At 39.9% G+C, this 24,010-nt stretch overlaps 2 protein-coding genes across 2 annotated transcripts; both read right to left on the reverse strand.

Annotated features, from left to right (window-relative positions):
* Nucleotides 1–598: 598 nt before the first annotated feature.
* On the reverse strand, nucleotides 599–9,382 carry LOC121933659 (vomeronasal type-2 receptor 26-like). Its single transcript, XM_042473643.1, has 6 exons — nucleotides 9,210–9,382; nucleotides 7,365–7,656; nucleotides 5,311–6,174; nucleotides 4,373–4,600; nucleotides 2,426–2,552; nucleotides 599–1,500 (listed from the first exon to the last, which is right to left on the reverse strand). The coding sequence occupies exons 1-6, from the start codon at nucleotides 9,380–9,382 to the stop codon at nucleotides 599–601; spliced, it is 2,586 nt and encodes an 861-aa protein (XP_042329577.1).
* A 2,795-nt stretch (nucleotides 9,383–12,177) lies between these two features.
* On the reverse strand, nucleotides 12,178–23,421 carry LOC121934322 (vomeronasal type-2 receptor 26-like). Its single transcript, XM_042474705.1, has 4 exons — nucleotides 22,627–23,421; nucleotides 18,724–18,951; nucleotides 14,779–14,905; nucleotides 12,178–13,076 (listed from the first exon to the last, which is right to left on the reverse strand). The coding sequence occupies exons 1-4, from the start codon at nucleotides 23,419–23,421 to the stop codon at nucleotides 12,178–12,180; spliced, it is 2,049 nt and encodes a 682-aa protein (XP_042330639.1).
* Nucleotides 23,422–24,010: the final 589 nt, after the last annotated feature.

The following is a 24,010-nucleotide window of genomic DNA, read 5'->3' on the forward strand; positions in this document are numbered from 1 at the left end:
CTCTGGATCAATAAAACAGAGATCAGATCTGGGACAACCCCATGATAGCTGACAGGAAAGGTGACTGGGAACATACTAAAGGAACTATTGAAGTAGTAACACAAAACATGAATGTGTGTATTAATGGATGCTATGTAATAACATCAGATTTTGAAGGGGTAATTCAGTAAAATTGTCCTCACACCAAAAGCATTAGTTGAAAAAGGCCACCCTAGGACATAAATGAGGAATAAGATGTTTTTATAAAAATAAAATAAAAAACAAATAATTAAAAATTTAAAAAATTATTAATACTATTAATAGTAAGACTGCAAAAAATAAAATTATTTTTTAAACGAAGAGATCGTACCAAAAGAGAAAAGGAAATGGATGATGCTGATGTAAATCAGTGAAGTAGCCAAGATTCATTTACAGGCTATGTCTTCATCCGTCATAGATTTTACAAGTTTAAGAAACTGCCAACAAAATGAATATGGCAGAAAGAAAATAAAAAACTTATCAATACAACATAACCGTCTGTTATGAAAGGTAGCAATTATAAACATTTTAACTATTAAGCATATTCTGGTGTGGCAGAAAACACAGGTGTTTGGATGCTTCAATATTTCCTCTTTATTAAATGCTCCTTTTTATTCAGATTAGGGTGAAACAGAATAATATAGGTTTTAGGGCCAAAGATTGAACCAAGTAAAGAAGCACTGGAAACCAAGATGGAGAAGATCTCCACAGCAACCATGTATTTTCCTTTTGTGCTCAGGTAGACTGGAACAAAAGAGACCCAAACACTGCAAAACACCAACATACTGAAGGTGATGAATTTGGCTTCATTAAAACTGTCTGGCAATTTCCTAGCTAGAAATGCTACGAAAAAGCTGACAATGGCCAAGAAACCCATGTAGCCCAGGACACAATAAAACATGGTGATGGAACCTTCGTTACATTCAAGTATGATTTCTCCCATCTCTGAGTGCATGTCAGAATCAGGGAAAGGAGGAGAGGTTCCTAGCCATATGGCACAAATGAGTGCTTGGATAAGGGAGCAATAGAACACAATGGAGCTTGCCACCCTTTTCCCCAACCATTTCTGCAACCTGGAGCCTGGCTTAGTGGCCATAAAGGCCAGAATCACAGTGATGGTTTTGGCTAACACACAAGCAACTGTCACTGTGAAAACGACACCGAAAGCAACTTGTCTGAGAAAACAGGTTACTTTTTCTGGCTGGGTGAGGAACAGCAAGGAGCAGAGGAAACAGAGTAGGAGGGAGGTAAGGAGAGTATAGGTGAGATTCTTATTGTTAGCTCTGACAATTGGCGTGTGGTGATGCTTAATAAAGATGCCTAGGATGACAGCTGTGAGAAGGGTAAAAAAGAGAGAAAAGAAGGCCAGACTTATCCCTAGGGATTCTTTAATAGAAAGGAAGCTTATTTTCTTTGGAATGCACTGTGATTGGTCTTTGTTTGGATACTGATCTTCTGAGCACCCGTCACAGTCATCCATGTCTGAAAAAAACAAGCCCAGATTGTGTTAATGTGGCATGCCATCATGGCACAATAGCTGTGTAGTATTAAATTATATGTACCAAAGATATGCTCTCCATCAACCACAGTTGAACTGGAAACTGAAGATAGGTCTTATTTGACTGAATAATTTTTCCTTCATAAATCATGGGTGTTTTAACTGATTACATACACATCATCTGCATATTATTAATGGTTTTTTTAAAATGGTATTTTGGGATATTGACTGTTTTCCATAACATACATGTATGGCATTGTTTTTGCACTACTCAGCGTGGCTTTAAATCACTATGATAAATTATAACATCACCTGGAACAAATTAAAAGATAGCAAAAATGGAGTGTCAGATTTTAAAGAAAAGTAGGTTAAAGATGATATAAAATAATGTGTGCGAGGGAGACAGCAACAGACACTAAGTAGGCAAAAACTTACACAATTAAAACGATCTTTTCTGATCAGTGAAAGATGGGCAAATGGTTGCAAAAATTTGGATGCACCAAGTGAGAAAGTTCTACTTGTGGTTATGATCTTTCATGTCTCCTCTGAGCAGAGACTCATAGAAGGGTTTGTCCTCCTTTCCCTAGGGACCCATCAGTACAAAATAGGGAGAGGTGATCCTTCAGCTATTCTGGAGTAAAGCCATTTGAGATGTTTTAGTATAATCAGCAACATGGGCAATCAATGTGTTTGTTGCAGTAACAGTTGCTTATAGGGTTTGGGAGTCACGCCCCATATGAGATTTGCAGATGAAGTGTTATTAGAACCCCAAAGGCCTAAGCTTCAGTAATGACAGAATCACAAGGTACATCAATAAGAGCAGTGGAAAACCTTTTATATACTGCTACAGTCCTCTTGCATAAGCTCTAACGTGACACTTTGAAAACTACACTTTTTTGTGTTTCTTACCCTCTTGGTATGAAATTTTGTCCTGGGGACATTGAGCACAATCATAGCAGCAGGGTTTTTCTCCTTCTTTCTTTTTCTTTCTGGAACCAGAGGGGCACTTTCTGTTACACAGAGAGAGGGGTGGAACCTGCCCATTTCGATTAAACAAGAATATTTTAGTATATGGAAAACTTTAGTAGCATCATGGATCTGGATTCTGCCTTCTGGTGCACCAGCAATCAAGGTGATTGTGACATACAGTTGGCCCTCCATATCCATGGATTCTTTATTCACAGATTCAATTATTCATGGTTTTAAAATACAGTATATATAAATATAAATTCCAAAAAGCAAACCTCAATTTTACCATTTTATAATAAAAATGCTAACTAGAATCAAATTTTCTTTGCTAATTCCCTGGCTTGTGCCAAATTAGTGAAATATTCTCCATTGTTACAGTTCTTTAGATGTTTTGTAAATGTGTCAATAGTGATTCATCACCTGATGGTCTTAACTGGGAAGAAAAGTGTTGTTTTTAATCCAAGTTTATAACAGAGCTTTGGTAAATGTGTGGTATACTATAAAACTGTGGTGTACTGCACTCCTTCCTGCATCTACACTACAGAATTAATGCAATTTGACACCACTTTAACTGTCATGGCTCAATGCTTTGGTATTCTGGGATTTGTAGTTTTGTGAAATATTTAGCCTTCTCCCCTCAGCACTGAACGGAGACGGCTTGGCACCGGGGGACGGAATGGAGCCCTTTTGAGGACGATTTGCCATGTGATAAAATCTGTTTTTTGCAGGTTGTGCACAGCCCCGAGAGTCCCCTTCTAGTTCCCATAATGGGGAAAAAAAGGTGTGCGATAAAGTTCTTATACACAGGTTGTATCAAAACCCATAATTTTGGCCCCAGAACCTCCCCTCAACTTACATATGATGTAAACCTGTAGTTGAGTATATATGGTAAGTGCATTTTAAAATACACATTGTGGATTTATAGGAGGGTAATTCTTCTCTTTCTTTTCTCTCTCTTTCTTCTTTATATTTTTTCTTTATGACTTTCACTGTCAGTTTATGTCTATATATGATCTTTTTGTAATGCATGTTATGTGTGCTAATACTTTTTTTCTTCTTAGTTTTAGAAAATAAATAAATATCATGCATGGATTTTTCTGCACAAAAAAAAAGCATTTTCTGCACAAGTCGGTCTTCTGTGTACATACACATTATATGCCGGAATGCAGAATAAATAATTAATTAATTAAATAAATAAAATACATATTATTTTGCATAGGTTTATAAATGAATGGATTTTAGGAATGGCAATTTTGCAGTAAGTTAAACTATCTAGAAGAAGATATTTAAACTTCATCAGACTTGTTGTTTGCAAACTGCTGCGTGCCCTAACTAGCCATGATTTTCTACAGAGGTCCGCTTAACCTGCCCCCAGCTCATTTCTCTTGCCTTCCAACTAAAGAGCTTTCTTGTAGAATTTGACCCCATTCCAGCCATCTAACCTAGATAATGTATAATATAACCATTGGCACTGATATTAAAGAGGAGGATTCCATCTGACTTCAAACCTCAGAATACCCACTTCATACACTCTTCAGTGTAAGCAACTATAAGCAAGATAGAATACATGTCCCACCATCATTACATTTTGTTTAGATCAGGACACATTGAGATTGTGATTTCTACTGTGATAATAAACATGTACTTTCCTATGAATTCTTGGATTATTAACCTTTATTATTATTAATCTTTATTTATAAAGCACTGTAAATTTACACAGCGCTGTACATACAATCTTTTTAATTGGATGGTTCCCTGCCCTCAGGCTTACAATCTAAAAAGACACGACACAAAAGGAGAAGGGAGTGGTGGTGGGGAAGGGGCCTTTCTAGTAGGATAATACATATAAAATACATAGCATTGTTGGATGTTGCAACTATGCCATACCTCATGAAAGCTTCCATGCCACACCATTTTGTCCTTATCAATGGAAAATTCTTGGCCTGGAAGAGCTCCTGGGTCGACCCTTCCAACTTTGATTCTCATGAAGGAGTTGTTTGGGAAAGTGACCAAGTTGGTAATATCAAATCCTGCTTCCAGCTCTCTATTTTTAAGAAAAGATATTTCTTCGCCCACACTGTTGTTAAATGAAACCCTCTGAAGAAAGTGATAGAGCTTCATAAAACAAGAAACAGAAACAAAGAGATAACTATTTACTCAAATAAAACTTCTTCCCTTCCATCTTTCTCTCTTATATAGATGCTTCTATATACAGCGTGAGTCACTCTTATCCAAAATTCCCAAATATTCCAAAATTCAATATTGTCCACATGGATGGCTGAGATAATGACATCTTTGATTTCTGATGGTTCAATATGCACAAACTTTGTGTATAAGGTGAAACATAACAGGCTATGTGTATAAGGTGAAACATAAATAAATTTCATATTTAGACTTCATGATATCTCATTATGTACATGCAAATATTCTAAAATCTGAAAAACTCTGAAAACCAAAGCATTTCTGGTTCCCAGCATTTCAAATAAGGTAGATTCAACCTGTAGGATAAAGCTCAGACTCGTGGTGCTTCCAGATAGATAATAACATATAAATCTTGAATACTGGAGACAAAATCCCAGCCCAATCAGTGTTAATATATATCAGTTGGTTTCCAGAAAAGATTGTCAAAATGTAAAAGCCCAACACTTCATTGGAAAAAAAAAGCATAGGAAACAAACTGAAACTTTCTTGAACTGAAGAATGAAGTGGAAGAGAAAGGAATTCAGAAGATTTGAAAGTGATAGTAATATTCACCACTAAATCAAACAGCATTGTTGCATATATCTTTGTATATCATATAACCTCTGTGGTAAGAAAGCCATTACCTGCCAAGACTGCAAATTCTGAAGATCTAGCCTCCCTCCTTTCACCAATCCTGTGTATTTGGACTTGGATGTGGGCCTGTATATGGCATGTAAAGCATATGCCACAACATAGACAGCATTGTAGACACTATAGCTGTGGCCAGTCATTGTTATTTCAAAACTAGATGAAGGGAGGCTGTTCAACTTCTCCCCTCCAGTGCAAGGATCTGTGATCTGCCCATCCATGGAATCTGAAATGTAGCATTTGAATGTCTGTGTCCAGAACTGCTCTAGAAAGCCATCTTCATTTGTCTCAAATGGATTTTTTGCCAGAAGAAATGTTTTGAATCCTTGAACGTCTTTTGAATGAACTGTAAAAGATATGGAGCCATGAAATACCTGCATATCCCAGTCCATCTGATGGCTTGCTGCCACGAAATCCAACTGAGCAGTCATAATCCACACTTTCCCCAAAAGAGTACTAGTCATATTTTCCAACTCACCTACGGCTAGCAATGCTCTCAAAGAAAAGATGAGCTCAGTTTCTCCAAAGACAACCACAGCACTAGCTTTGCTTCTGAGAATCACTTGATAAATCTGGAGCCATTTGGTAATCATATCATAATATTTGTCTAAATAAACAGGTTTAGTTCTTTCTGAGAAGGCAAGGCAAATACCTCTCTGGGTTAGGAGAGGCTGCAATTTCTGCATGAATCTCTGTGCACTATCATTATCTGCAGCAAGGAATCCAACCCATGTCCAACCAAAATGCAGGAGTATCTCAATAATGCCGGTGTACTGACAGCTTTCATTTGGGATCATACGGTAAAAAAGAGTAGACTGGGTTTGGTCATCTTCCACAGGAGCAAAGGAGCCATAGCTGATCTAAAAGGAAATGAAATAGTGATTTTTTCATAAAGGCAGTAGAAGGAAAAGAATACATATCTAGATTAAGAAGGGCAATGGCAATTGTGTTTGGAACCCACTCTGTTCCAGTGGCCAAACTGACCAACTCTAATTCATTCAAAGGAGTACAGACTAGTAGTATCCATTAAAAAATGCTGGAAATGCTTAGATAATATAGGATCCTTTGAACACATGTGGTAGGCTTGCAAAAAAGCAAAGGAATATTGGGGTCAAATCCATAAAGCAATACAAAAAATTCTGAAAACACAATTTTAATTGAAACCAGAATTATAATTGTTAAATATAAAATATGATGATTTAAGGAAAGAACATGAAAAAAAATAATATTTTACATGATAACTGCGGCTACATTAGTCTATGTTCAACATTGGAAAGAATCCAATATACCAACCTAAGAATAATGGAAATTGAAGATATGTGACTTAATAGATATGGACAATTTAACAAGACTATTAAGGCAGAAGAAGCTTCCAAGCTTTGAAAAGATCTGGAAGATGATGAACTCATTTTTGTGAAAAAAACAGAGAACCTTATTGATAATGGATATAGTAAGACAAGCAAAATTTAGTAATAAAAAGATAGCTATCATCTGCACAAACTGAGAATTGAACTACATGACAAATATAGCCAACATCTGAATAGTAAGAAATCTCAATTTTAATTATTATTTCAATATTTTGGTTATGTTTTATGTCTATATATCAATGTGTTTTGTTTTGTTTTTTTAAAATCATAACATATTGTTTTCAAAAAGGAGGATTACAGACTAATGGTGAAGAATTTGTCACTTAACCCTGGTTTGGTTAGGAACAGAACAATGTTATTTTGCATTGAAAGACTATTTGTGCACAACTGCATATGCATAGGTATCTACTGAAAAACATACCAAGGAAGGAAATAGAGGCAATGCTTCTAATCTATTCATGTTTTAATACTGTAATAGTTTAATTCTTTTTAATGCTCAATTTTGTATATTTTTAACTGTATTCTTTGAGTCCCAGAGGAGGGGGGAGCGGTATATAAATAAATATTATAATAATCCCTTTCCTGTAGTAGAAAATCATTAGGCTTGGTCAAATCATGCAAACTGGGCTTGATAAAAAAGAGAAATAGAAATGACATGTGAACTCTCCACATTTTCCTCTTACCTGTGGGGTCTTGTAGATGTCTAAGATACTTGCCATGCTGAGGGAAGTTTCGAAATCTAGTCCCCCAATGACTGCAAGCAAATTTTTCTGAACATTGCATTTGTAGTTTGGTAGAAATCTATCCCATGTGGAGAGAAGCTCCAGAGTGGCCCAATAAGTCATCTTTTCAATGAAGTAACTGTCACAGATGTGGAATCCCAATGTAACATTGGGCAAGACCTCTGGATTCTTATTGATTTCCTTTACAGCAAACACCAAAGCCAGAACATGTTGGTAGTTCTTCGGTATGACACTGTGAGGAAGATCAGATATCATGTGAAATGCGGTGTTATCTTTCATATCTGTTATGATACATACTTAAGAATCTTACATCGTTCCTCTAATGTTAAAAACCATTCCAGATCATACAAACCAATTCAATCAAAGTCATGAAGACATTAGTAAAAGTAGTTTTACACAATTAGTTTAAAAAAGAATGTCACAACATATCCATTAAACACGAAATGAACGCAAACTTGTTACCCTTAAAGGCACAAATAAGTAGGATAAACATCAACTGTAGCCTAAAAGGTAACCAAGACATATTCATGGAGACAATTCCACAGGTTGAATGAAGCCAAAGAAAAAGCCTATATTAAGTAGTCAGACTTGTTTTCCTTAGAATAAGGCAACTGGAGACTTATGGGCATTTCTGTGATATATTATGAATACGCATATATAGGTTGAGCATAAACAGACATCCATAATAGCATAAATGCCAAAGGGAGCTCAATATTAAGACTGGAGGCGCTTTTTCACGTACTGAAAAAGATACTTTACCCCACTATAACTCCTCTTAAGATACTCCCATCCCTGGCAATGTCTAACTCCTAGCTAACTGCTATGATAGTTAATGTTGTATCAAACTGCCATAACCTTTGAGTTATAGATTTTGTAGCTAAATTCCTGCTCTCCTTACTTCCTTCTTATAATAATAATAATAGGTTTTATTTATTATGTTAGAAAGGTTCCCAAATCATAATCTTTAAGAAGGTTGATTTTAAAATTAGTCCTAAATCTATGAAACGTTCTGCATCTCTGTCCAGAGATAAATGCCCTTGAAATCAGCGAGACGTGAGTCTGAATATATACCAGCCAAAGACCTTGACACAAACCCAGATGTCAACTTTCCCCACACATCTACTCAAGAAAAGTCATCATAGGACCTAATCACACAATCCTTTGTCAATAATGCCATTCAGCATTCTGCATTGGGCAAGCAGTTTCTGAGCCAGAAGATAAATGGATATAATATCTCCTTCAGGACAGCAGTCTTTGAACAACAACAAAAAAACCTACATAGGAAGATTGAAAAGAGAAACAGCTAAAGTACAATATATCCACAAACTCCAGTCCATCAAAAGTGGGCTGAGCAGAGACAATGGCTTCCTGGCACACTATACATATTATAACACCCCAGCCTCATGAGACCATCCTTAGCCAGTTTTTTATCTCCTTTCTGGTTCCCAGCCTGTACACACCACATTCCAAAACTTTCTCCACCATTCATATAGTCACCCATCTACCTTGGTCTTAGGCAACATCTTTCCTCTTGCCTTTGTCCCTCAACGACCATAGACAAAACTGAACTTGTCACCTCAACATCATACCCACAAGTTTTGCATTTCAATAGGTATTCATATAGTCTGATCATAAAGATCAAGCAACAGTTCACTCCATGCATCTGAAGAAGTAGACCCAATTTATGAAAGTTTATGTTACAACTTCTTTTGCACAGCAGTCCCAAAGGTGCTACAAGTTCCTTTTGCATATACTAATTGGTAGCTGAAAATACAATGTTCTTACAAGACATTCAGAATCTGATCAACTGCATGATGTTCTTTGAAGTCTTCGTGGTCAAAAGAAGATAAAAGGTGAGACATCAGTCCACCAATGATAAGGTCTCCTGACTGACTGTACTGATGAGGCAAACGGAGCATATCATTGATGGTGCGATGACTGACATCTGTCTGGACCATTGAGGGCAGCAGCAGAGAGAAAATCAATGCTGTAAATATGGCCATACTGAAGACAGATTTTCTAAATAAAAGCCTGGATCTAGATTCAGTCATACTCAGAAGACATTCATCACAATCAGTGGCACTCATGATTAATGCAAGTATGTCTGAGTTCAGATCCATTCCACTGACTGGTGTTTTGACGTACAATATTCACATTAGCATCTCAGCATCATAGAATATTCTGTCTGAAAGGACACTTGACTCCATCAATACACCACAAAAATTTCAGGGACTAAACTATAACTCAAGAGAAAAATAAGGACAAAACTGCTGGATAATGCCTCTTCAAGTAGCTTTATTCTAGCTCTTGCCTGAAATGGCAGAAAGGGTTTTCATAACTGTATTTAGACTTTTGAGGTTGCTCTCTGGAATTCTATGGAGGCCTTACGAAAAGGATACCATGCTGCCATGACCATGAAAATTACAGGGGAGATAATAATGGTCTCTCAGGATCCTCCGGGACATGAAAAGAATAGAAGAAAACATGTTTGTTGTGTATTAGTACATGTGGTCTCTGTCCCTTTGTGGAAACACAAAGATGCATGTAGAGTAATCCTCAATAAGGGGTGGATATTGGGATGGTGCTAGGAAAGGTGAAATTAATCTACATGTTAAAAAAGCAGAAATGCTGTTCTTAAACATCCCTACCTGTTTCCCATCCCAGGTTACTGAAACTGAAAAGAAAGCAAATGCTACAAAAAACATGACACATTTTGGTTCCACTGATTATTTTCTTTCTAATAAAGCCCCTAATATGTGACAGGGTATAAAATTCTTTTGTAGCCTGCATCTACACTGCAGAATGAATGCAGCTTAACACCATTTTAACTGCCATGGCTCAATGCTATGGAATTCTGGGATTTATAGTTTTGGGAGCTATTTAGCCTTCTCTGTCAGAGAGCTCTGGTTCCACTGCAAATGCCAAGATTCCATAGGATGGAGCCATGACAGTTAAAGTGGTGTCAAAATGCATTAAATCTGCCGTGTGGCAGCAGGTGTGGTAGCTTTCTTTTTTGTTGTTTGGAGACAAATTGGAGGACCGTAAATGCTTCTTGGAAAAGAAAAGCTGACTTTGTATTCAAATTTGTTTGTGCTTTCTTCCTCTGTATAAGAGATTATAAAATAGAATATTAAAGTACAACTGATTTTTTTAAAAAAGTAACTGAAACGACAACAATAAAGAAAACACAGCATCCAGGAGCTCCCAAATGGAAGTGTGCACTTTATTGAGCAACTTAGATCTCAGTCAATACAAGGCAGTTTCACATGTTCAAATATTTTACTATCTTGGCCACGCCAGAGGAAAGGCTAGCAAGAGAAATAGAGTTTTCAAGAAACATGCACAGAATTCGATTGTTAATTTTATTTGAACAAAAATTACAATTATACTCCATGTTAGAGAGATGGACCAGGGTTTTTTTTTTGGGGGGGGGGGGGTTGGAGACGATGACTAAATGGATCTTTTGGTTGCACTGTGTCCAATAAAGCCTTCTGTAGAGAAAAATAATAACAATACAGGATTCTATGGCACTGGCATGAGGAGCAGGCATTCAGCCTCTCTATTTGACTACATGTATAAAGACAGAAGAGCAAGGGTAACAAAACAGTAGTCCAAAATTCTCCAAATATTATTTCAGTGTCCTCAAATTATATAACTGATATTAGTTCTCACAATTGCATGTACTGTAGATGACAGCTCAGATGAACTGTGGACTTTATTACATGAGGCTTTTAAACCACCACACAAGTGGAATAATAGCACCTTTGGCGATACCTGTCACACAATGGGCATGGAACAAGCTTGTTTTCTGCTGCTCTAGAAAATAGGACCCAGAGCAATGGATTCAAACTACAAGAAAAAACGTTCCACCTAAACATTAGGAGGAACTTCCTGACAGTAAGAGATGTTCAACAGTGGAGTGTGATGGAGTCTTCTTCTTTGTAGGTTTTTAAACAGAGGCTGGATGGCCATCTTTCGGGGTGCTTTGATTCTGTGTGTTCCCTCTTGTCAGGGGGTTGGACTGGATGGCCCTTGAGGATATCTTCCAACTCTATGATTCTATGCTGTCTCTCTCTCATTGCTGCCATGTCGTCAAAGCATTATTAGAGCCAGCTTGCCATTTATGGGGAAAACCTATCAATAAGCTTCCAGTCATGCTGGTATAGCGTTAGTCCTTAGTTGCATTAAGTTAGAACTGTGGCAATTCTGGGATTGGGCTATCACACTGTGCCAGCATCTTCTCCTCTCCCCTGTCCCCTTCCCCTTCGCTATTCCAGAACAGCTGGGTTTATTTATTTATTGTTAAACTGCCTTATCATAACTCCACAACTACATTAAAACACAAAACACACAAAGACACAAAAACAAAAGGCAGGCTGGATCGGGCATAGGGCTGGCAGGCAGGATTAAGGATAAGGGCAGAAGAGAGCTCATGAGACCAGCAATAGACTGACTGTACTGTGGAAGAGACATTATAGGGAGTGCTCTCATATCAGCATGTATGCTCTTCCTTTCATTAATGCAATTGCAGCAAGAACATGTGTGTGGGAGAGAGAGAGAGAGAGAGAGAGAGAGAGAGAGAGAGAATCCCATACTTCTGCTCTTCTTCCTTTCTGAATGTGGCAGCAGAAGGAAAAGGTCATTCCATACAGTCCTCCCACAAAACATATTGAAGCTACTGAAAGTGACTACTAACTTGGGACAGCAGGAAGCGTTCCTATTTTCTGACGTAACATAAAATTATGATGTTTTATTATTTCTTCTTTAGTAGTTGTTCCTTGCTGTTCAGACTGGGTCTCAGCAAAATAATGTAACATTTGGGGGCAAAGATGGAGGTCAATAAGCCAGCACTGGAGGCCAAAATGGAGAAAATCTCCACAGCCACCATATATTTGCCCTTTGTGCTCAGATAGACTGGAATGAAAGAGACCCAAACACTGCAGAACACTAACATACTGAAGGTGATGAATTTGGCCTCATTAAAATTGTCTGGCAGTTTCCTGGCTAAATATGCTAAAACAAAGCTAACAATAGCCAGGAAGCCCATGTAGCCCAACACAGAATAAAACATTTTAGCTGACCCTTCATTACATTCTAGTATGATTTCTCCTACGACTGAATGCATGTCAAAATCAGGATAAGGGGCTGAGCTTCCCAACCACGAAATACAAATGCCTGCTTGGACAAGAGTGCAATAAAACAGAATGGCGCTTGTAAGACTTTTTCTTAGCCATTTTCTCATTCTGGATCCTGGGTTATTTGCCATAAAGGCTAGAACCACAGTGATAGTTTTGGCCAACACACAAGAAACAGTCACTGTGAAAATGATGCCAAAAGTAATTTGTCGGAGAAGGCAGGCCACTTTTTCTGGTTGGATGAGGAAGAGCAAAGAGCAGAGAAAACAGAGCAGGAGAGAGGTGAGGAGAATATAGCTGAGATTCCGGTTGTTGGCTCTGACAATAGGTGTGTCATGATGTTTAATAAAAATAGTAAGGACCAACACTGTGAGAAGAGAAAAAGAAAGAGCAAAAAAAGCTAAGCAGGTCCCTAAAGGCTCTTTAAAAGTCAGAAAGTTTATTTTCTTTGGAATGCATTGTGATTGTTCCTTGTTTGGATACTGATCTTCTGGGCATGCATTACAATTGTCCATATCTGTGAAAAAAAGGGAGAGTCAAGTTAAAGTGTATAGCTTGTAAATTTACAGCGCTTCATAAATAAAGGTTAATAATAATAATAATAATAATAATAATAATAAAGCAGAGGAGAGGATCTGACAACATAGAGTCTTTGCTACAGCCGAGGTGTCCTTGCTAGAAGAATCACCACCTACTACTGTTTAACCGTCCCTATAAGCTATTAATGTAAGCAACAAAGAGGATCAATATTGACCAATTCAGAAGAGGCTTCCTCTAGAATTGCTCAGATGCTTCATAAAGAAATACAGGACCAGGGCAATATGGGCCATATTTGTTAGTCTCAGACATTTCATCATTCCCATCTAGATTAGGGCCTGACTGTCTTGAAAAAAGTGTTGGTGCATGGAATTGTAACCTAAAACAATCTGTGATCTTGCATGACATCATTGTTGATCATTAGCTATATCTGTAAGCCTTATCTTCTAGTTTCCTGGTTTTGTGGAGCTGAGCCACGATGAAATAGATTTAGTTCGCCTCTTAAATGAGCTGGTTTGTAAATCAATGAAATCAATGACATTTGTAAGATCTGTAAGTGGACATAGCTTTCCTCTTGCAGAATTCCAAAGCTATGGCTATTAAAATCTCAAAGCTATGGGTTGGTGACACCCAATGCAGTAACACATGGAGTCACACACATCCCATTGACCTCCCATACCACACCATACAGAATCCTTAGAATTTTATTTTTTGTACTATTGTTACTCATAAACCATAAATTCTGTATATCACTGGATGTAAAGGGACATAAATAACTAGCAAAATTAAAACTATACCTTTAAATTTAAATTTATCATACGTGTAGCTTAAATGTATTTAACATATACATAGGCCCGGGACAGACGGGCAGGAAGCGCCGTCCTCGGCCAATTCTAGGGTTCTGGAGCACACGGCAACCACATGCTCCAGAACCCTAGAATGTGCCGCTGCCGCCATCATGCCAGCCTCCCATCCACATGGGGGCCGCCATCTTCACATAAGCTCGCACAGTGTATAGACATTGCTGCATGTCGCTTACATCACGAGTGTGCCAATGGTGCATTTGTGATGTGTATGTGGCATCCGAAAAAGAACCCGTTTTTTCCATGTTCTTTTTGGGGCGGAGGGATGCTGGGCAATTTAGCTGCTGCGGCATCCCTCCACAGGAAAACTAGCCACCGCCAGCCTGGACTTTTGGGGTGGCCTGTTTTGTGCCACTCCAAAAAGTAAAAAATTGGTATGATGTGATGTTTTTAAAGAAAGTTTTAAAAGAATTTTAAAATTTTCATTAAATCTTGAGGCCTCTCCTTTCTCCTTCCACTGAGCCTCACCCCACTCACATCATTTCTTCTGCTGTGTTCCAGTGTTTTAAAGGAATGCAGGTGTCCATCTCTGCCAAAAAGCAGATGTTTGAGGAGCAGTGGTGTCACCCCTTCCTTAAGGTGTCACCTGGTGTGGTACATACTCCCTGCATCCCCTGCTCTCCCTAATGACACGCCTGCATTGAGTCCCAGCCACCTTGAGTCTTAGCTTTGGGGGGAAGCAGCATGCATATAAGTGAAATAATACTAATAATAGAAAGCAGAAGTATGTACAACAGCTACATTTGACTCTTTCTACACTGTCATAACATTTTTGTACAGTGTGACATGTTTTTATAAATGGCATCTTTTGTCTCTTACCTTCTTGGTAGGAAATCTTGCCTTGTGGGCAGGGAGCACAATCATAGCAGCAGAATATCTCCCCTTCCTTCCTTTGTTTGCTCAAACCAGAAGGACACTTTTTGTTACATTCAGAAATGGGTGGCACCTGACCATTTGAATAGCAAAAATCCTTTAGCAACCAGAAAATAAGAAGTTTCCATCAGAAATTCAATTTGAACTTACCTGGAAGCTAGTTCCATGAATCAGTAGGACTCGCTTTTGAATGTATTTGAATGTGATTACATTGTTGAATCAATCTTGAACTATTTTTTCTGTACTATAAGAATGAAAGAGGCTAGAAGACACACAATGATGAATTCAAATGGATGAATCCAGACTAAGGGACTTATCACAAGGCCAGCAAAGTACCAGGATATTGGGATAACAGTGCATTTGATTCTCGCCTCCTGCATGACGTTGATGCCATTCTGTTGTTGTATTGTGGGAAACTGTAGTAAAAAGCAAGTCTTTTTGCTTACAAGAGAAATATATTAATGATCTTCTTTAGCATTACTGTCACGTATAATTTCCACTGCAAAGATTCAATAGCACTATTTTGTCAATTTTGCCTGGTGAGCGGGTGAGCTTTGTGTGAGGAAATGGTGGTGTGATCAAGACCCCTTCTACAATCTGTCTCTTGCTCTTCTGTCATTAAAGTACTATGACAATGGTGAAGCTAGCATTGTGTGCAATTAGGTTTGGCCTCTAACAGACACTCTGGCCTCATTCACACTACATAATAAACCAATTTTTGAGTTGGATTATTTCGAATCAATGGAGCAATTCAACGCTGAATAGATGTTCACACTATTGAAATCACAATTGAACCTGCCCATTTCAATTTATTCCATTTCACGTTCACATTCATCAACAGGATCTATTCAAAATGGAGTTGTGTCACAGGGATGACCGCACAACAGGGAACCAAATACAATCGACAATTTGTGTTGAATTGAATCATTCAAAAAGATGTGGGGAATGCCTCGGATTCAGAAGAACTGAGTTAACTGGATTTAGCGCTGCCCCCCCCCCAAACCGGACCAGAAATTCAGCACCAGTACAAACAAGGACCCTTTAAACCAGTTTACACCGATTTGAAAACTGGTTTATTATATAGTGTGAATGAGGCCTCTAATTCTGGATTGGGAATTAGAGGTAAAATGTGAGAGGTAAGGCTGCCATCCCAATTGCGTACCATTATTGCAGGCAAAGCAGTTGCAATGGGAGAGGGCCCCATGTGATAAGCTCCTAAGTTAAGTGGACCTAGTTCCCATTAAAATGAACAGGACCCACTGTAAATCTTGACTACATTGTCTACTTGATTTCTATGGGGCCTAAATTATCTTAATTTAGTGTGGATAATTTCCATTCAGATTATTTTGAATCTACACTGTTTAAACCTGTTTACTCCACTTTGGACGAAATCAATGCAGAGAGTGGGAATCAAAAGAGAACAGAAGAAATAAGTGAACTTATCATCACACTTTCATTACTGGTACTTTTTGCTGTATTTAATGAAAAACCTTCCCACCTTATTTTTTTCTTCTTGGCATACTTCAGTCTAGAATCATAGAATCATAGAGTTGGAAGAGACTGCAAGGGCCATCCAGGCCCTTTAATGCAGCATAGCATTCTGAAAATACATACCGGTAATTATATTTGTTGCTAAGTTTTTCAATTAGACCTGCCATGGGATGTTGATAATCCCAAAAGCCCACTTATTTCGGCGGGTTTAATCTGAGTTTGACTCTATCTAGATCCAACCTAGCTTGAATCTGCACTGCAAAAATAATGCAGTTTGACGTCATTTTAACTGCCATGACTCTATGCTATGGAATCCTGGGTTTTGTTGTTTGTTGTGGCACCTGAGTTCTCTGACAGAGAAAGCTAAATATCTCTCCAAACTCCAAATCCCAGAATTCCATAGCATTGACCCATAGCACTTAAAGCTGTGTCAGCCTGCAATATTTGTGCAGTGCAGATTCAGCCCTAATGTTACTTTTTCACATTTGTTATTGGCATTAAACAAAAATTTTGGGTTGTCTTTGCACCTCCTTCTCTTTCTCTAGCCAATCATTTTTCTTTAAAAAAAAAAATCTTAGTTAGGGGTATGGAGAAATGTGGGGTGGGGGGGGTTAGATGCTCTGTCACTACACAAAGAAAACCAAGATAGAAAGGCTAAGAAAAAGAACAACTCAATAGGAGGGAAGATTTTGATTACACATTAGAAGGAACTTCTTGACAGCAAAAGTATTTGGCAATGGAATCAATTGCCTAGAGAAGCGGCATAGTCTCCTTCTCTGCATGTCTGCAAAACGAACTGGGCAGCTGCTACTTCTGGGGGTGTGTCAGCTACTGATCCTGCACTGAGCAATGGGTTGGACTCAGTGGTCCATTGGACCCTTTCCAACTCTAAGATTCTATTATTCTGTTCTGTGACTAAAAACTTATTACGGCATTAACCTTTTTGGACACTGTTCACTGTCCATTAAGGCTGTGTCAATTTGATTAAAGAAAGAAAAGTTATTTTTGGATTGGTAGCAGAGAGCGAGGCAAGAGCTACATGTTTTTTCCATTTGAAATTTGCAAAAGGCATTTAGGAACTTGCATTTTTCTGGACATCTGGAAACTGAAACAACTGGTACATGCAGTGGCACCCATGCCTAGGGTGTCACCCGGCGTGGAAGACAGGGCTTCCAGGGGTGGGGCTTCTGGGGTTGGGATCAAAAGGGCACCCCTTCATTGCACTGCACCACCCTATTCACAAGTTAGTGGCACAGGCAGGGGTCACTTTCTCCAGATAGAAAGCTTGTGGCCAAAGGAGGAGTGCACACATGAACACACCCTTTCCGACTGCTCTGTCCCATGGATAAGTGATCCTTGGAGAAGAAGAATGGGACAGAGGAGGAGGAAGAGGAGGAAGGAGAAGAGCCTTTCCTGGCTGCTCTGTGCTGGGCTTCCTTTCCGGGGGGAAAGTTCAGGACAGAGAAGCAGGTGGAGTACTCATGCACCCTTGTAGATTGCTCCATCCTAGGCTTTCTCCCTGGAAAGGAAGCCCCAGACTAAGCAGCCTTCAAGAGCACGTGTGTGCTCCTCCTGCACCTCAGTCCCAGGCATCCCAGAGCATCCCAGAGCAGCCGGGAAGGGGGAGGAGGGTCCAGCCGGGTATCACTCCACTTCTTGGTGTCTCTCGGTGTGGTCCACACACCCCTAATGATGCCACTGGATACACATAGTTCAGCTATCCATCTTCACTTATGCTTAAGCTTACAATAAATAATAAACTCACCTAACAGAAAAGATAATCAGCTTCCAGTGCCCTTCTTCTCAAGCAAGGGTGGGTCACTGATGTGGGTCTTTGAGCCAATGTTCTGACCCTGAGTGCTGGAAAACCCCTGGGGGTCACATGAGTTTCCAAAGGTAATCAAATCAAATGCCAAAAGTCAGGAACGGAAAACGTGTCAGGGAGTCCACTTTGGGCTTTGAAAAAATGGGTTTAAAATTCATTCAGAGGCCCTGCAACCTGTTTATAAAGCTGATATACCACTGCTAGATGTTTCCAGAACAGAGAACTTACTCTTTTTCCTTATCCTTTTCTCTTTCTTTCTTTCTTTCTTTTTCTTTCTTTTTTTGCATGTCAGAAAAAGGGCAATTCCAGAGAGTCTGGAAGGATAGAAGGCTGCAAAAATAGCCTTGTGGAACCACTTTGCCCAGGTTAAAAGCATGTAGCCCTGCAGATGTTAGTAAAAACATGCAACCTTGCAGATACCCATCAGTTTTAATTTGCCTAATGTTGAGATATTGTGGGATCAATAGTTCTTCAACACTTCAACTCTTCTAGGGCTGAAGAGAAACCAACCCTGGTAGATGTTCAGGAACTTAGGTGAGCCTAACAGTATCATGAATGTTGCAACCATGTCGCACCTGTTGAAAGCTTCTGTGCCAGACCACTTTGTCCTCATCCAGGATAAATTTCTTGCCTTGAGTTCCCTGCAGATCCATCCTTCCAACCTTGACTTTCATGAAAGAGTTGTTTGGATAAGTGATCAAGCTGGTTATATCAAATCCAGTTTCTATTTCCCTGTGCTCATCAAAAAGCACTGTTTCTCCAGCACTGTTATTAAACATGACATTCTTAAGAAAGTGGTGGAGCTATGTGGATGTAAAGATAAAGAGAAGGGAAAAAAACCAATAACATAAAAGTCAAAATTCTTCCCTTGCTTAATGTGAATTGTTCATCTGGAGGGAAACTTCACAATGGAGCTAACCTAAACATCAGACTAGAGCCAGAATTATTTTGTGCTGCAAATCTAAATGCTGCTAAATAAGAAAACTAAATATTGAAGGAGAGAAAATACAATGGAAGGCGGATGTGAATGATGGAAGATAGAGAGGTTTATGAAGCTAAAATGCTTCTGAAGAGTTATCAGAGGTACCCAACTGTACATAATTACTGAGAACTTTATCGCACACCTTTTTTGCCCATTACGGGAACTGGAAGGGGATGCTCATATGTGCACATAACCAGCCAAAAACTGATTTTATGGCATGCCAAAGCGTCCTCCAAAAGGCCTCGTTACATCCCTCAGCACCAAGCCGTCCCCGTTCAGTGCTGAGGAGTGCTAAATGTTCTGGGCAGAAGTTTTCCGATTGAGGAAAATGACACCCGTCAGCACTGAATGGGGACGGCTTGGCACCAGGGGATGGAACAGGGCCTTTTGGAGGACGCTTTGGCCTGCGATAAAATCCGTTCTTGGCTGGTTGCGCGCGCACACAAGCGTCCCCTTCCAGTTCCTGTAACGGGCAAAAAAAGGTGTGCAATAAAGTTCTAAGAAGAGTCTATAGCCACCCTCAGCAGGGTAGGCAATTTAAAATAGTTGAGCCGATACAAACGGTCCTTTCAAATGCCAACTTATCTAAAAATACAGATCCCAAAACACCTCAGAGAGGCATTCACTTGAGCTAGATTTGACCAACTTGACACCATGGTAAGACATAGGAGATTCCAGGATATCCCTTATAATGAACATTTTCAGAGTCCATGTTATTACATTTTAGTTCTTTTCTATTTGCTATAGAATTTCTATAGGATTTTATAGTGTTTTACTTGTTTTAGTGTTATTTTGTGTTATTTTGAAATAGCCTAAGGGCTAATCAATAAACATCTCTTCTTCCTTATAATGAACAAACTTGTATTTGTAGTGACCACGAAACTGATACAGATTACATCTAAACACATTTTGTTTAGATGTAATCTGTATCAACAGGAAAGGGATCAATATCTTGATCCCTATATTAAACGAACAATATTCTGGGATACATCAGAATATCATACATTTTTGGGGGTCAAGATTCAAAAATATCTATTGCCATAGCTTGGCTCCTTCATAAAGCAATACAGTCGAGATCTAGATATGTGGGGATGATTGGTGTTAACTGTGAGGGTGATGAAGGGATTTGACATATGATGATGGATGTTTAATATTATTTCTACCTCCCATTTTAATTCTATTTTACTTCCTATGATAATTATCCTATGGCAATAATGCTTTTATGTACAATTTCACTCTCTCATTTTCAGAATTTAGGGGGACTTTATGAATGGGTTACAAATGGGGAAATGATGTCATTTAAAGTCCCCATTTCTTTGATCTTTTTCTTTCCACACAAATAAATGCTGTTAAGGCAGGAAAGATGGAGTGGGTTCACAGTGTCTTTTAATCAGTTGTACCTAGGAGACCTCCATCTGAAAGCAACATAACCTTTTGAAAAGACTGGAATGAAGACTACAGAAAGGCCATCAGAATGCAGTAAGATGAAAGGATAGAGTTGCCATAATTCTCTTCTACAAAACTGGGACTAAAGTGCATGTGACTGGATTGGGCATCTTATCAACACACACACCCCAAAACACATCACATTTTTGACAATTAACATTGTTTTATTGCATATTTTAGTTGTTCTTGTTCTTATTTATTTATATATTGCCATCAATTTACATTCTGGGATGTGTAGTTTGTTGTGGCACCAGAGTACTCTGACAGCGGCTCCACAGCTCACAAAACTACAAATCTCAGATTTCCATAACACTGAGCCATGGCAGTTAAGACAGTATCAAACTGCATTATTTCTGCATTGCAGAAAATTCCGGGACAAATGGCAAGCCTTGGAAGTGACATCAGTGGGGCTCACTTGTAATGAAATATTTCAATTCTAGCAACAACAACAAAATCGAGTGTGTTAGAGCAAGTCTACACTTTGCAGAATATTCTGGGGTGCCCCTGGAATATTCTGGCCCCAAATTCCTCCAGAAATCTCCCCTTACCTGCTCTCTTTTGTTGCAGGTTTTGGCTCTCACAGCAAATGGTGGGTGTCTACCTTCCCATGTAGCCCTTGTTCAATGCCCGGTGCCTCTGATAAGGTCAGAACATAGTGCTTGGCATAGTTAGCAATGCTGGGTATCTTTTTCTGACCTCAGTGTGACTTGCACCTGCAATGATAGCACTGGGCAGCTCAGAGGGACTGCAAGTGAAGGCAGCCACCACAGTCACTGTGAAGAGAGACCACAACAAAAGGTGAGTATCGCCGGGCCCCGAGTCCCTTCGGGGGGAGGTGGAGGTGGTCCCATGGGTTCCATGCTTAAGAGTCAGAGGCAGTAATATGCTGCAAGTAAATTTTAATATAACTCAAAATGCAACAAGCCAAAAGGCAAACAACTGGCAGGTTCCTTCACCGTGCCAGGTAAACACTAAACTTAAAGTCCTCCAAACACGAGCAGAGTCCGGGTGATTGCCACGTGGGCCTAGACCTCTTCCAACTCTCCGTCTTCGTGGCCGTCTCGGAAACCTTGTCGAGCGCCGACGGGAATTCCCCTCTCTGCTGGCCAACACCTTCCCCAAATGTCCCACAGCAGTCGGGGTCCTGGGTGAATTACAGGGCGGGCCTGGTGGGGTTCTGTGTCGGCCCCGGTAGGATGCGCAGGCCACCACTTATCGAGTGAGCGTCGACCCTCAGCCCTCCACCCCGGGCCTATTCTCGGACCCCGGAAGTGCAGCCGGTTAATCTCGGTGGCAAAGGCGTCACTCACCCGGGCCTCTATCCCTGCCTCATACCCTGTCTCCCCCGGCCGCCACAGATTATCCGACGCTCCTCTCTCTTCCTCTCCTCCTCCCCCATCCTTGGGAGTTTCCCCTTTTCTATCCTTTTGCTCCACCCCTTCCGAGGCCCCTGCCCAAGGCCCAGCTGCTTCTCTCTCAGACGGCACTCCTTCCTCCTTCAAGGTTCCCTCTCAGTCCTCCAGGGTGTCTTCCTCCAGGGCAGGACCCCAACCTGACTTCTCCCTCCTCCACCCTCTGACAGTGAGTTATTTAAATGTGGGATAGGGGGAGGTAGCCCTAATTGGATATTCATTGTCTTGGCCCTGTGTCATTTAAACAAGAGGCAGCAAGCCCAGGGAGTATTCAGTGTAATTTGTCCATGTAAGACAAGGTTGTATGATGATTTCCATACTGATTTAAAGGCCACGGTTGTACAGTGGGCTCTCACCATCTGTAGACTTGCCATCCACAGATCTGAGCATCCACAGATGGCAAGCCCCGTTATTCTCAATGGTGGCACATGCACATGGCCAAAATAACGCCCACAGACACATTGTGCCACCAATGGGGATAACAGGACCTGAGGCCGCATGTTTTTTCTTATCCATGGCGGGGGAGGGGATCTGGAACAGATCCCCCATGGATATGAAAGGCCAACTGTATGTGTATCAAGATGCCATGACCTTTTTCATAACAGCAGAGATACATTTCAAGAAAGTATTAATGGTACCTGCCAGGGCTTCAGATTCTGCAACTTCACTCTCTCTCCCTTCACTGTAGTTTGTTTCACTCTAGATAGGTACATGGCATGTAAAGCATGGGCCACCACATAGACAGCATTATAGATGCTGTAACTGTGGCCAGTCATGCTCATTTCAAAACCAGATGAAGGGAGATCCTCCAGCTTTTCTTCCCCGGTGCATGCTTCACTGTCCTGTTTGTCCAGAGCACAAGTGGAAAGTGCACAGCCAAAGGTTTGTTCCCAAAATTCCCTGATAAAACCATCTCCATTTGGCCTGCATGGATTTCTGAGCTGGAGAAACTCTTTGAACCCTGACACATCATTTGAGTGAACTGCAAAGGAGAGAGAACCATGAAAAACTTGCATATCCCAGGTCATCTGATATTTTATAGAGGTGAAATCCAGCTGAGCAGTCATAATCCACACCTTACCCAGAGGTGTACTGATGACATTTTCCAGTTCACCCAGTGCTAGCATTGATCGCAAACAAAACATGGCTGTAGAATCTCCATAGACAACAACAGCATTAGCTTTGCTCTCCACAATGACTAAGTAGCTTTTGGACCAACTCCATTGCATGAAATACATTTCTGTAAAGTAAGTTACTTTTGTTCTCTCTGAGAAAGCAAAGCAGATCCCTCTCTCTGCAAGCAGAGGCTGCAAGGTCTCAAAAAACAGTTCTCCACTCCGAGCATCCACAGCAAGGAATCCAACCCATGTCCATCCAAAGTGCAGAAGTAATTCTGCAATGCCATTGTGCTGGTGGGCTTCATTTGGAACCATTTGGTAGAAGAGAGTAGACAGAGTTCGGTCACTGTCCTCTGGAGCAGAGGAATAAATGAGCTAAAAAGGAATAAATAGGCATATTCCATAAACTCGATAAAAGGAATGGCTTATCCATTTCATTTGGGAAAAGGGGATGTGGTCTTCATTCAGGATAGTCACAGACAGACAGTTGTATGCTGAGCAAATTTGCAATGTTTCATGACTTTCAATATTTTATTGTAGACTATCTAAATAATGTCCTTGAAAGGCATCATGGGGTAGACATATGAATAATAAAGTAATAGTGTGTGTGTGTGTGTGTGTGTGTGTGTGTGTATAGAGAGAGAGTTTTAGAGTGTAAGTCTGTTGCCAATCTAAAATCATCCTTTTTATTTCAAAATTGTACATAGTTTCAACTTAGAACTAAGCAACCACTGTTCCCTGTTTTCAAGTGATGCTCACTGTGACAATTGCAAGGCCTTTTCACTTCCACATTTCCCATCAGGGCAATGCTTGAAGGGTGCAGGATACATGGGCAGGATCCCCTGGGCCAACTCTGCCATTTTCTTTCCATCGACCCAGCCTTTTCCTGCCCCTGGAACTTACC

Source organism: Sceloporus undulatus, chromosome 6, assembly GCF_019175285.1.
Source record: "Sceloporus undulatus isolate JIND9_A2432 ecotype Alabama chromosome 6, SceUnd_v1.1, whole genome shotgun sequence".
Classification (NCBI taxonomy): Eukaryota; Metazoa; Chordata; class Lepidosauria; order Squamata; family Phrynosomatidae; genus Sceloporus; species Sceloporus undulatus.

Excerpts from the sequence above, each read along its gene's own strand:
- LOC121933659 (XM_042473643.1), bottom strand. The coding sequence starts at position 9,382 with ATGGTCCAGACAGATGTCAGTCATCGCACCATCAATGATATGCTCCGT. Across the intron at positions 7,657-9,209 it reads GATCAGATTCTGAATGTCTT|TGTCATACCGAAGAACTACC; the intron begins GTAAGAACATTG and ends TCTTCCTCACAG. Across the intron at positions 2,553-4,372 it reads GGCATGGAAGCTTTCATGAG|GTTCCACCCCTCTCTCTGTG; the intron begins GTATGGCATAGT and ends CGAAATGGGCAG.
- LOC121934322 (XM_042474705.1), bottom strand. The coding sequence starts at position 23,421 with ATGGTTCCAAATGAAGCCCACCAGCACAATGGCATTGCAGAATTACTT. Across the intron at positions 18,952-22,626 it reads AGAATCTGAAGCCCTGGCAG|CTCCACCACTTTCTTAAGAA; the intron begins GTACCATTAATA and ends ACATCCACATAG. Across the intron at positions 13,077-14,778 it reads CAAGATTTCCTACCAAGAAG|ATATGGACAATTGTAATGCA; the intron begins GTAAGAGACAAA and ends TTTTTTTCACAG.